The sequence below is a fragment of the Triticum aestivum genome, chromosome 7D (assembly GCF_018294505.1).
Source record: "Triticum aestivum cultivar Chinese Spring chromosome 7D, IWGSC CS RefSeq v2.1, whole genome shotgun sequence".
NCBI lineage: Eukaryota > Viridiplantae > Streptophyta > Magnoliopsida > Poales > Poaceae > Triticum > Triticum aestivum.
Window position 1 is genome coordinate 526,394,800 of NC_057814.1, and position 9,647 is coordinate 526,404,446.

Sequence of the window (9,647 nt, forward strand, 5' to 3'; positions counted from 1 at the left end):
CACCGGGGTCTCCAGTTTGCGGGAAAAAGGGCGTCCGCACTGTCAACCGTGAAGGAGGAGCCACCGTCCCCGACGGGTGTCCGCGTGAAGCGGGAGCCGACATCCCTACTCTAACAGGTGAAGGACGAATCCGCGTCCCTGCCGTGTAACCGTAGCACGTGAAGGACGAGCCCGCGTCCCCAGGCACCTCTACCGCGTCAAGGACAAGCCGGCATCGCCCTGACGGCACAAACGGCACACCCTTATTAACGGGTCGTTATCGCCGCCACGCCGCAACCACCGCCCGATCAAGGAGGAGCTGCCGCACATGGTCACGAAGGCGCGTAGCAGCATCCTCCACTACCTCGGAGGAGGTGTTTACGGCGGTGCCTCGGGCTTGAGGGCTGTTATATCCGAGGAGGAGGGCGAGGGCAAATAAAACATTGGAAAATCTCAAGACAACTTCTTCTCCAAGGATGAAACTAGTGCTATTTAGACCAAATGTAAGGCTGCATACATTTCTCAGAAGGGGGCTTGTGACTCCCATGAAAATAAGTACTCCAGTACTCCTGCAGGTATTTTGTAGGCAATACATAGTGCCCTTGTTTCATGTGCATTATGCAATGTCACTACATGGAGACAAAAATACGACTCTGTACTGCGCTTGACCAGAGGAGTGTCAAAATTCATAAACAGTTTCAGTTTCCCTGCACATATAATTTACAAAGAGCTGTAGTCTTGCAACGGACACTATATCTTAGAAGCTGATGAACTATGCACAAGCACACTAGCCTGGTAATATGTGCTAGGCCGCACCCAAGTGAAAGGCAAAACAGAGACAAACCAAACCAAACTGAAAACCATATCACCAAAACCAGCTAGTTCGGCTATCAACAGCCTTGACTGTAGACGCTACCAGGGGCATATGGCCATACATGGAAGCAAATGCATTCAAACATCTAGATCTCCGCAAATCATGGCCTTTTGAACTGCTGATGCCGGTCGATCCGATCTCGAATATCCTTCCTGCAGTAACAATAACAACGTCGGCATGAGTGTGGTGTCACCTCCTGATAACAATAACATCCAGGCTATTATGTTTACATGACTTGGTTCTTTTTTGGTTTTCTGTATTGACATCAAATTAGTATTACTCCTATCTCCTCTAATGGTTGTTGCAGCAAGTTTTTTATGGCTTCCATATGGTTGTTGCTAATTCAAACAAGGCACTTCAAGTAATGCTAAAAGTAACTGACCAGCATACAGAAAAAGCAACGAATTTTCAGACTAGTTGTTTTCCTAATCGACACTTACTGAACAAGCTCAGGGCGACTCGGGGGCGAAACCCTAGCCGCCCGCCGGTTTCCCCCTGCCTCCCCTCCTCCCCCGCCGCCGCCGGCAGCCGCCCGCGCGGCGGTAGGCGGCGGCGGGGTTTCCCCGCGCACCCGCCTCGACGTTGGAGGCGCCCCCACCCCGCATCAGACGCCGCCGCCTGCCTCCCCAGCTCCTGGTGGCCGCCGACGCAGGCCCTCTGTGGCGGCCGTCGGTCGCCGGAGCTGTCGCTAGCCCCTCTCCAGATCCTGTGTGGGGGTCTCCTGGGAAGGTCCGACTGCCAGATCAGGCCGGCTCGGCCCTGGATCGGGGCCGGCTCCTCTCTGGCGGCTGGTGGGCCGGGGATCGCCGGATCCGCCCGGATCTGGCCGGCGCGGCCCTGCCTCGTCGCCCGGCTTGGGTTCTCGCGGTGTGGTCTCCCTGGTGGCGGCGGTGTGGGTCGCTCTCCGTGCTTTGACGGGATGTACGCGGTGGGTGGATGCCGGGGCGGCGGCCTCGGGCGGTGTGGACAGCATGGCTTCTCGACGGGCGACGGCCGTGGGAGCTGGTGGTCCGCGACTTCGGCTGTGTGGGCGGCGAGGTCTCGGTGGACGTCTACTACGGTGGGTGCCCCGTCACCCGGCGTGCCTGCTTCGATGAAGTCCAACGCCTTCTCCGGCTGCGTGCGCTCCCCTGGCCAGGTCTGTGGCCGGATGGATGGGACGGGGGCGGGATCGGGGGAAACCCTTGGCCATCGGCGGAGGCCACGACAATGGCGGCGCCTTTGTGGGCGTCGGTTCCCTTCTTGGAGGCCTTGTCGAGATCCTATCCCGTTTCTCACTGTGCTCTTCATTTGGGCGAAAGCTCTAGTTCCCCTTGCGGGCGACGGCGTCGTACCTTCGTCGCGCTCCTTCTTGAAGGCGTCGCCTGGGGTTCCCGGAAGCACGGTGGGCGCTTTGTGGTGCGTGTGAGGTGTTTGGCGGCGGCCATGTGTGCGGCGTTTTATCTATTTTACCGCTGATTTTCATCTTGTGGTAGCGCTCCATCTGCTTGGCGATGTTCTAGCGTAGGTGGTGGTCGTCATTTGGCGTCTTGGTGGCGTTGATGGCGGAGGAGCCTTCCAAGGTTGGCACTTCAATCTGCTTGGAGATGGATCAGTGGAAGATGGCGGAGACGACACCTGTGAGTGCGTCAGACCAGTTTATGCCCCAAACCCGGTATGTGGCTAGGCTGGGGATTCCGGCTTTTGATGTTAGGTTTAGGTGAGTGGTCTGGGTAGTGGCCCAGCTAGCACCCCTTCATCATATGGATAGGAGTAGCGGCATATGTTGCCTAGATGGTGGATTCAGGCATATTGTCGTAACACTTTGTAAGGTCCTCGAGAATAATCAATAAAGTGGCCGTATGCATCTTCCAGATGCAGAGGCCGGGGGTCATCCTCCTTTTCTAAAAAAAAATAGAGTGATGGGTAGAGTTATTGTAACACCGTTCAATCGGGACTTTTGAGGAAATTATCACATTTGATAGCAATATACATACAACTAAGAATTAAGATATTTTAACTATATCAAGTTCAAGTTCCGAAAGCCTCGCGTGATCACAACGCCGTAAGCCATTTACTAGCAACATAGGTCGTGTTCATGTCCGCCATGGGCAAATCTTGCATACAACAACTGGGTTCCATTTAAGTCATCAATCTGACAAAACTTTTGGTAAATAACTATTTTACTGTTCATCGTCAGAATGTTGTGAGGGTGAACTGGCCTAGTTTCACCACTGATGGCCACACAGCGTATTGGCTCAGGAATTACCCTGAGGAGATCGCTGGCGCAGTGCATGTTGATGTAGCTTTGCTATGGCTTAAATGAAATCTCCCATTCTTCGCAGATGAGATACTGTGTGTACATAATTAACATGTTCTAACTGAAGCTTTCTTCTGAATATATTCAGTTCACAAGCTTTCCTGAAAGACAGGTAGGTTGGCAAGAGCATAGCAGGGTATCATCTGTAGGTCCCTGTTTTTGCTGATAATCCATTTGGATGGAAAAATTTACAGGCAAAAACGAATCAAGATTGACAGTCTAAAAAAAGACATTTGCCGCCTTAAGTAAAACTAAGCATCACTAGTAATTCCCCAACGATTGAATTTATCAACACTGAGAGGTGAGAACAAATGTGAAGATCATTGCAGTGCATCAAGTGGGAACTAATTCAACTAAATAAGACTATATAAAAAATTAACTCAAAAAAGAATTAAGGGTATATAAGTTCTTCAGAAGATAGCATAGAAGAATTTCAATGGTGCGCAGGGATGCTTACAGACCTTGGACCCATATTGGTGGAGTTCCGGTTACATTTGCAACAAGAAAAGACATAGCAATGTCCTCACAATTCCTGCCAAGCATTGGTGGAAATCTTAATACATCCTACATAGGGTACCATTTCAGCATAATGTACATAACTGAAGAGAACTTTCTACAAATGTAGATGCAGTAATATAGAGTTATATATACCTATTCTCTGTCACATAATCGCGTATCGACGGTAGCATGTGGTTGGTATATAGATCCAAATACCGCTTATGGAGAAAACTCGCTTTGGAAAGTACCATGCTGTATGTCCCTGTTCTCCAAACTGACCACCAGCTTCCATATCTGTACTCTTTGGTATTGCCTCTCTGCAGGGGAAACTGATTCAGTTAACATGACTACTTTCTAGTAATATCCATGCAGAGGAAATAATGATCCACTAGAATGCAGAAATACAGGTAGTTATGCACTTGTACCGGGTCAGCAGGCCAGTGCATCCGGGGCACGAAGCCGACCATGGCAGAGGGCGCGCTCCGCCAGACGCCGAAGGCGAACCGCAGCGTGGAGCACGGCACGACGAGGTCGTCGTCGACGGAGAAGACGGCGTCCGTCCTGAGCCCCTGGATCGGCCTGAACCTGTTGTTGAGGCTGTTTCCCCTGTTCATCACGAACCCAACGTCGGCGGCGCCGCGGCTGCAGTTGAGGACGCTCCGGCGCAGGGCCTCCGGCGGCTCCCGCGGCTCGCTCCACACGACGTGGACGGCGTCCACGCCCGCGCAGACGGAGTAGTGCGCGACGGCTCTCTTCAGGAGGTCGTAGCGCTTCCACGTGTTGATCACCACGGCGTAGCCGCCGCCGCTGATGGGGGTGGGGGAGGACGGTGTTAGCCGCCGCAGCCGCGGGTAATTAGTCGAGCAGGTGGCGTACGCGGCACCTGCGGCTGGTTATTGGCCAGTACTCACCGTGGCAAGGCGGCGGCGGAAGCATCGGGCTCCGGGCGGTGGAGCGTGACGCAGAGCATGAGGATGGCGCCGGCGGCGAGAGCGAGCAGGCACGCGAGGAATCTGCCGGCTCTGGCCGCGGGAGCGTGGCGAGGGGGCGCGGGGGCGAGGGGCTGGCGGCGGCGGGCGCCGTTCCACCGGTGCGTCGCGGCCTGCAGCTGCAGCAGCTGCTTGGCCGTCCCCAGCATCGCAGGCAGCGTTCCCCAAGACGGTGGCGTCGCGGGAGCCCAGAGGCCGCGGGCAGAGCAAGAAGAAGAAAGAGACAGAGCTCTCCCGGCGAGCGAGCAAAGCCTTGGCCTTGGCGTGTGCCCAGTGTGCACCACCTGACCGGCGATGGCGACACTGAAGTAGTAGTACTGGTCAACTCGCTCGCTCGACGCCAGTGGTGGAGCTGAGCTGAGAGGAGGGCGAGCTGACTTGAGCTGAGCTGAGATCGCCTTGCTTTTCCTAATGCAGATGCAGCGGAAGAATCTCCGGTGGTTGGGCCACACCCACGGTGGTCAGCTGGCTGGAGCAGGTGGCAGCGTAAAGAAACATTCCCCTCCGATCTCGGCTACGCATGGACCGCGCGCACAAATTCAGTGAGAAATATACTCACTCAATCTGAGTTAACCAAGTTTTTTTTTGCGAGATAATCTGGGTTAACCAAGTTATATGGAGTACAATTTCTAGAGCTCTAGCCGTCATATCGGTCCCATCGCTATAATAACCACCATTATGACTTACTACGATTTTGATCGAAAAAGTCAATTGAGCAGAGTGACCGTCCCACCTTCTATCGCCATAAATTTCGGCGGGCGCGCGACTTCATATTTGGAGGTTGGGCGAGACGATATGGCGCGCCCTTCATCCATCCAAATATTGGGGCGACGGATATTTAAAGACGCGTGCTTCCCTCGGTGTCTTTCACATACTCGCACCACATTCGTTTCGTGCCACCTCCAAAGCCCAGACCCCGTGAATTGGCCCATGTCACCTTAGCTGAGTCGTTTCCCGGTCCTCCTACACTTTGTCGTAGCCCCATGCCTTCTTCCGTTGCCAGGCCCGTCATGCCACCGCTTTCAACGTGCGACCTCAAAGTGTTCGATGACTTGCCTAGAGGTAAATTTTTCCAACATTTTCTTGTAGATTTAGTTTACGGCTCATAAATTCGTGCAGATGACGTAGGATTCACATAATGTGTAGATGATTCGGATGAAGGAGGTAAATTTTTTTCCTGATTCCTCATGGATTTCTCGAGCTACATGTCCATGAATGAAATCATGGACGCCGAAGAAGACAAGGTGATATTGATGTTTGTTGAATGTATAGCATCAACCGTAAACAAAGAGGAAGCCTTTAGGGCCGCAGGTTGGTCGTTTCAACGAAGCAGAATCGAAGGCCATGAGCGACACATGCTCGATTACTTTGTGTTAGGTTCTACATTCCCATGATACGTGTTTCGGCGACACTTCTGCATCACCAAACGGCTGTTCCATCGAATTGCCGAAGACATGCACGTCAATGAACCTTCCTTTCAACAATAGATAAACGCCACCAGTCTCCTAGGTCCCCCCCCCCTTTTTAAGAAGATAGCCACAACACTTTAGGAGGATTGCATATTGCTCTCTTGCAGATGCATGGACGTCACTTTTTTGAATGGCCGAAGATACAACAATCAGTGCACGAAAGTGTTCATTGAAAACGTGGTGCGTGTTTATGGACCGCAATATCTGCATGCACCCAAATCCGGAGGACACGACCAGGCTTCTAGTGATGTATGAAGCAAAAGGCTGGCCTGTGATGCTTGGGAGTGATGACCGTATGCACTGGAGTGTAAGAATTACCTTGCAACCTGGCACTGTCAATTTACCGGGCATTGTAAGGATCCAACCATAGTTTTTGAAAGATGTTGCTCTGAAGGTCGTGGATCTGCATTGCTACTTTGGGTTGCCTAGATCTCATAATACCATCAATGTCTTGCATAGATCTCATATGTTTGCATGGCTAGCTGTTGGTACTTCTTCACCTTGCAATTTCATGGTGAATGGCCATCGATATGCCCAAAGCTACTAACTGGACGATGGCAACTATACATCACAGTCAACATTTATGAAGATAATTTCTAATCTCGAGAGCAGGAACATAAGCATTTCGCCAAGGCGCAAGAAGCTCAGAGAAAATACATGGAGAGGGCACTGAAGTACCGCAATCAAGATTTTCAATTTTCCGAGACCCTGCTCATTTCTGGAACAAGTTTGTCTTCGTAAATGCCATGACATGTTGTGTGATCCTATGCGGCATGATCATCGAGGATGAGAGGAATATACCAGACCCCATTGACTATGAAGATATTGGCACAATCGTTAGCCTTGCGGGCACACATGTCGCATTCAAGCATTTCTTGAGGCGTATCGGAAGATTGAAGACCGGGACTCCCATCATGATTGACGGAGGATCACATTGAGAATAACTTGCAGCTAGATGAGAGATCGTGTTCTTAAATTTCTTTCAAATTCATTTAGTTTTACTTGCAAAAATAATTGAATATTTATGCATTTCGATTATTTGTTGTATTCGGAATGGTTTGTAATAATATTTGTTGAATTATCCTCATTGTTTGATCTAAATTGTTGTAAATATGCTAGAAAGAACATATGACCCAACGACAAATGGGTCCTACTTGCAGGAAAAATATAGAGACCACATTATAGCAACTTTGCGTTTGTGCAAACCTCCACAACCTCCAAAACATTATCAGGGATGAAGCTAGAAAGAAATTCCTATTGTGTCAGCAATGCAGTATTGGTGTCATCTGTGCAATTAAGAAATAATTAGTACAAAATTAGTAAAGAAATTAAAACAATGACCGGTGTCAGCTGAAATCAATTCCTCCATGGCAGCTTCGTCCTGGACATTATGGAGCGCCCTTCGTATGCGTTATGGAGGCCGCCGACATGACGATTCTGCTACAGTTGCTCTTATTCTAGAAACAAGATGTGTATCCGCTTTGGATCGCTGATACCGAAATGATTCTGCAAGGTAACCAATGAATTGAAATTTCATTTGGATTTTGTTTCTTATGACTTCTTTTCGGCTGCTGTAACAAATTGATCTTGCCCTTGAAATTTTGAAGTTTATTTCTCTCTTTTTTTTGACTCCGTGAAACAAGTTTCCTTTAGTTGGATGATGATGGTAAAATATTTTCTGACCAACAAAAAATTGCAATCAAGGGTAGAAAACTTGCCACCAAGAAGGTGCCAACTCTTTTCTAATTGTTGTGTTACTTCATAATTGTTCGGTTATCCAAAATTTAAGGTTTGAACAAGAAATAATCTACTAGTTTATGAATTATATTACACAAAATTCATAAATGGTATATATTTTTGCGAGGGAATTGATAATGGTATGTATGTATTCAAAACTCTTTTATCCGTATTCAAAACTTGTTTTCCTTAAAAAATATTGATTTTGTAACTGTTATTGTGTACAAAATCGCTTTTCAAATTCTTGAATTTGTAACTATGAACTAGATAACTGTAAAAATGATACAGTGAAGGTTGAATTTGTGCGATCAAAATACTCCCTTCATTTGCGCACGGGCGATCGCTAGTGGTGTCTGCCTTCCATCGTACAATCTCTCTCTAATAAAAAAAAGGAGCTCGCTTCATTGAGAAACCCCTCGTGGTGGGAGGATCAGAGGATGGATCTGCGATTTGCGAATGCTAGGATTCAGATCCCCATGCGCACACTGTCACACATGCACAGATGCGTTCAATTGGAATTTTCTAGTGAATTGATAGTCTGTCGGCTGTCGCTCTAGCGTGTCATTAGGACTAGGAGACGTAGTGTTGCGTACGGCAGAAAACAGCTTCCATCGTTTTCAAAAGGAGAGTCGTTGCGAAGATTCATTACCTGCGACTGTGCGAGGGCGGCTAAAAATCTATCCAATCCTCAACTTGTCATGACTTCACCGTGTGACCGAGGCTGCGCAAGATAACGTACGCCATGACACAACCTCGGATCACGAAAACTACAGTTATTCTACAATACAGGCACATGACTGATTGATGATCTGAGTTAAGACTGGATATTGTTTTCACAAGTCTATGGGATGTATGAAAAGCCTGAAATGATGGACGCGGACGTTTGATCTATGCGTGTGTGTACACCTATATGAAAAAAATATTAATTAAATAAAAAATTCTGAAAATATTTTTGAAATAAACTTGTAAAAAATTCAAAAAAAACCCGTTGACTTCTTTTAAAAAACAAAAATTTTGGCCATCATAGTGCGAACAGTGACCAATAATAGCAAATAATTTTTTCCCTGAAGTCAGTGCTAGGTTTTTATTCACGAAAATTTACATACTAGTGCAAAAGAAAGTCAAGTTTATTCCAGAAAAAACTTCTAAACTTATTTGACTTCTTTTGTAATTATTTAATCTTTTTTCGATACAGGGTGTATCTACAACCATGAACAAAGGGGTATTTCCCCAGAAATGATCTCATTTTCAATAATGCAGGTTATCCATGCTACAAAGACAACGCTTAATGCAAGTTTAGTGGAGGAGAAGGTGGAAAGAAGAAGCCTCCTGAAGATAACAACTCTAGCTTTGTTTCTCTCCGGTGTGGAGAGTAGCGGCCACATCCGCACCTTGTCGCGGGTAGCCTCCCAACGCCCATGATAGTGATCTTTTGTGGGACTATGTCCCACCCTCCTGCTAGCGCCACTTCGCCCTAGCGTTGAGTACTTACTGGTGTAATTATCAAAAATTTCGTATCGAGATGGTGATTGAAGCATCACTTCATGTCTAGTGTGAAAAACTTTATTTTGGCCTTTAATGGTTAGACTCAGCAACGATAAACTTAAGTCATCACCTTGTTCAAGGCGTTGTCTATTTGCTTGCGTGCTAGCCTTCATTGGTCCGTCTTAGCAAGTACGATGAAAATCCTTGTCCTTGTCATCTACGGCTGGACGTGGCGACGGCGGCATGAGGATGTGTATTCCTTCATAAATGTGTTGTTGTGGAAGAAGTCGACTTAGTCATGGGTGTTAATTTCGTAT

At 48.2% G+C, this 9,647-nt stretch overlaps 1 protein-coding gene across 2 annotated transcripts; it reads right to left on the reverse strand.

Moving 5' to 3' along the window:
- Positions 1-664: 664 nt before the first annotated feature.
- Positions 665-5,199, reverse strand: LOC123171547 (glycosylinositol phosphorylceramide mannosyl transferase 1). Of its 2 annotated transcripts, none has more exons than XM_044589001.1 (5): positions 4,562-5,172; positions 4,076-4,457; positions 3,804-3,967; positions 3,614-3,684; positions 665-1,005 (listed from the first exon to the last, which is right to left on the reverse strand). In XM_044589001.1, exons 1-5 carry the CDS (start codon positions 4,786-4,788, stop codon positions 845-847), a joined length of 1,005 nt encoding a protein of 334 aa, XP_044444936.1. In that variant the 5' UTR covers positions 4,789-5,172; the 3' UTR covers positions 665-844. The 2 variants fall into 2 exon arrangements, 1 of the variants encoding a protein (XP_044444936.1); XR_006485290.1 differs by having other exon boundaries at positions 878-1,005; positions 3,614-3,716; positions 4,562-5,199.
- Between the last annotated feature and the right edge of the window lie 4,448 nt (positions 5,200-9,647).

Bases quoted from the DNA above. Each gene is read 5' to 3' on its own strand.
- LOC123171547 (XM_044589001.1), bottom strand. From the start codon at position 4,788: ATGCTGGGGACGGCCAAGCAGCTGCTGCAGCTGCAGGCCGCGACGCAC. The intron at 3,968-4,075 runs GTACAAGTGCAT...TTTCCCCTGCAG, and splicing joins TGCACTGGCCTGCTGACCCG to AGAGGCAATACCAAAGAGTA. The intron at 3,685-3,803 runs GTATATATAACT...AATGCTTGGCAG, and splicing joins GATTATGTGACAGAGAATAG to GAATTGTGAGGACATTGCTA.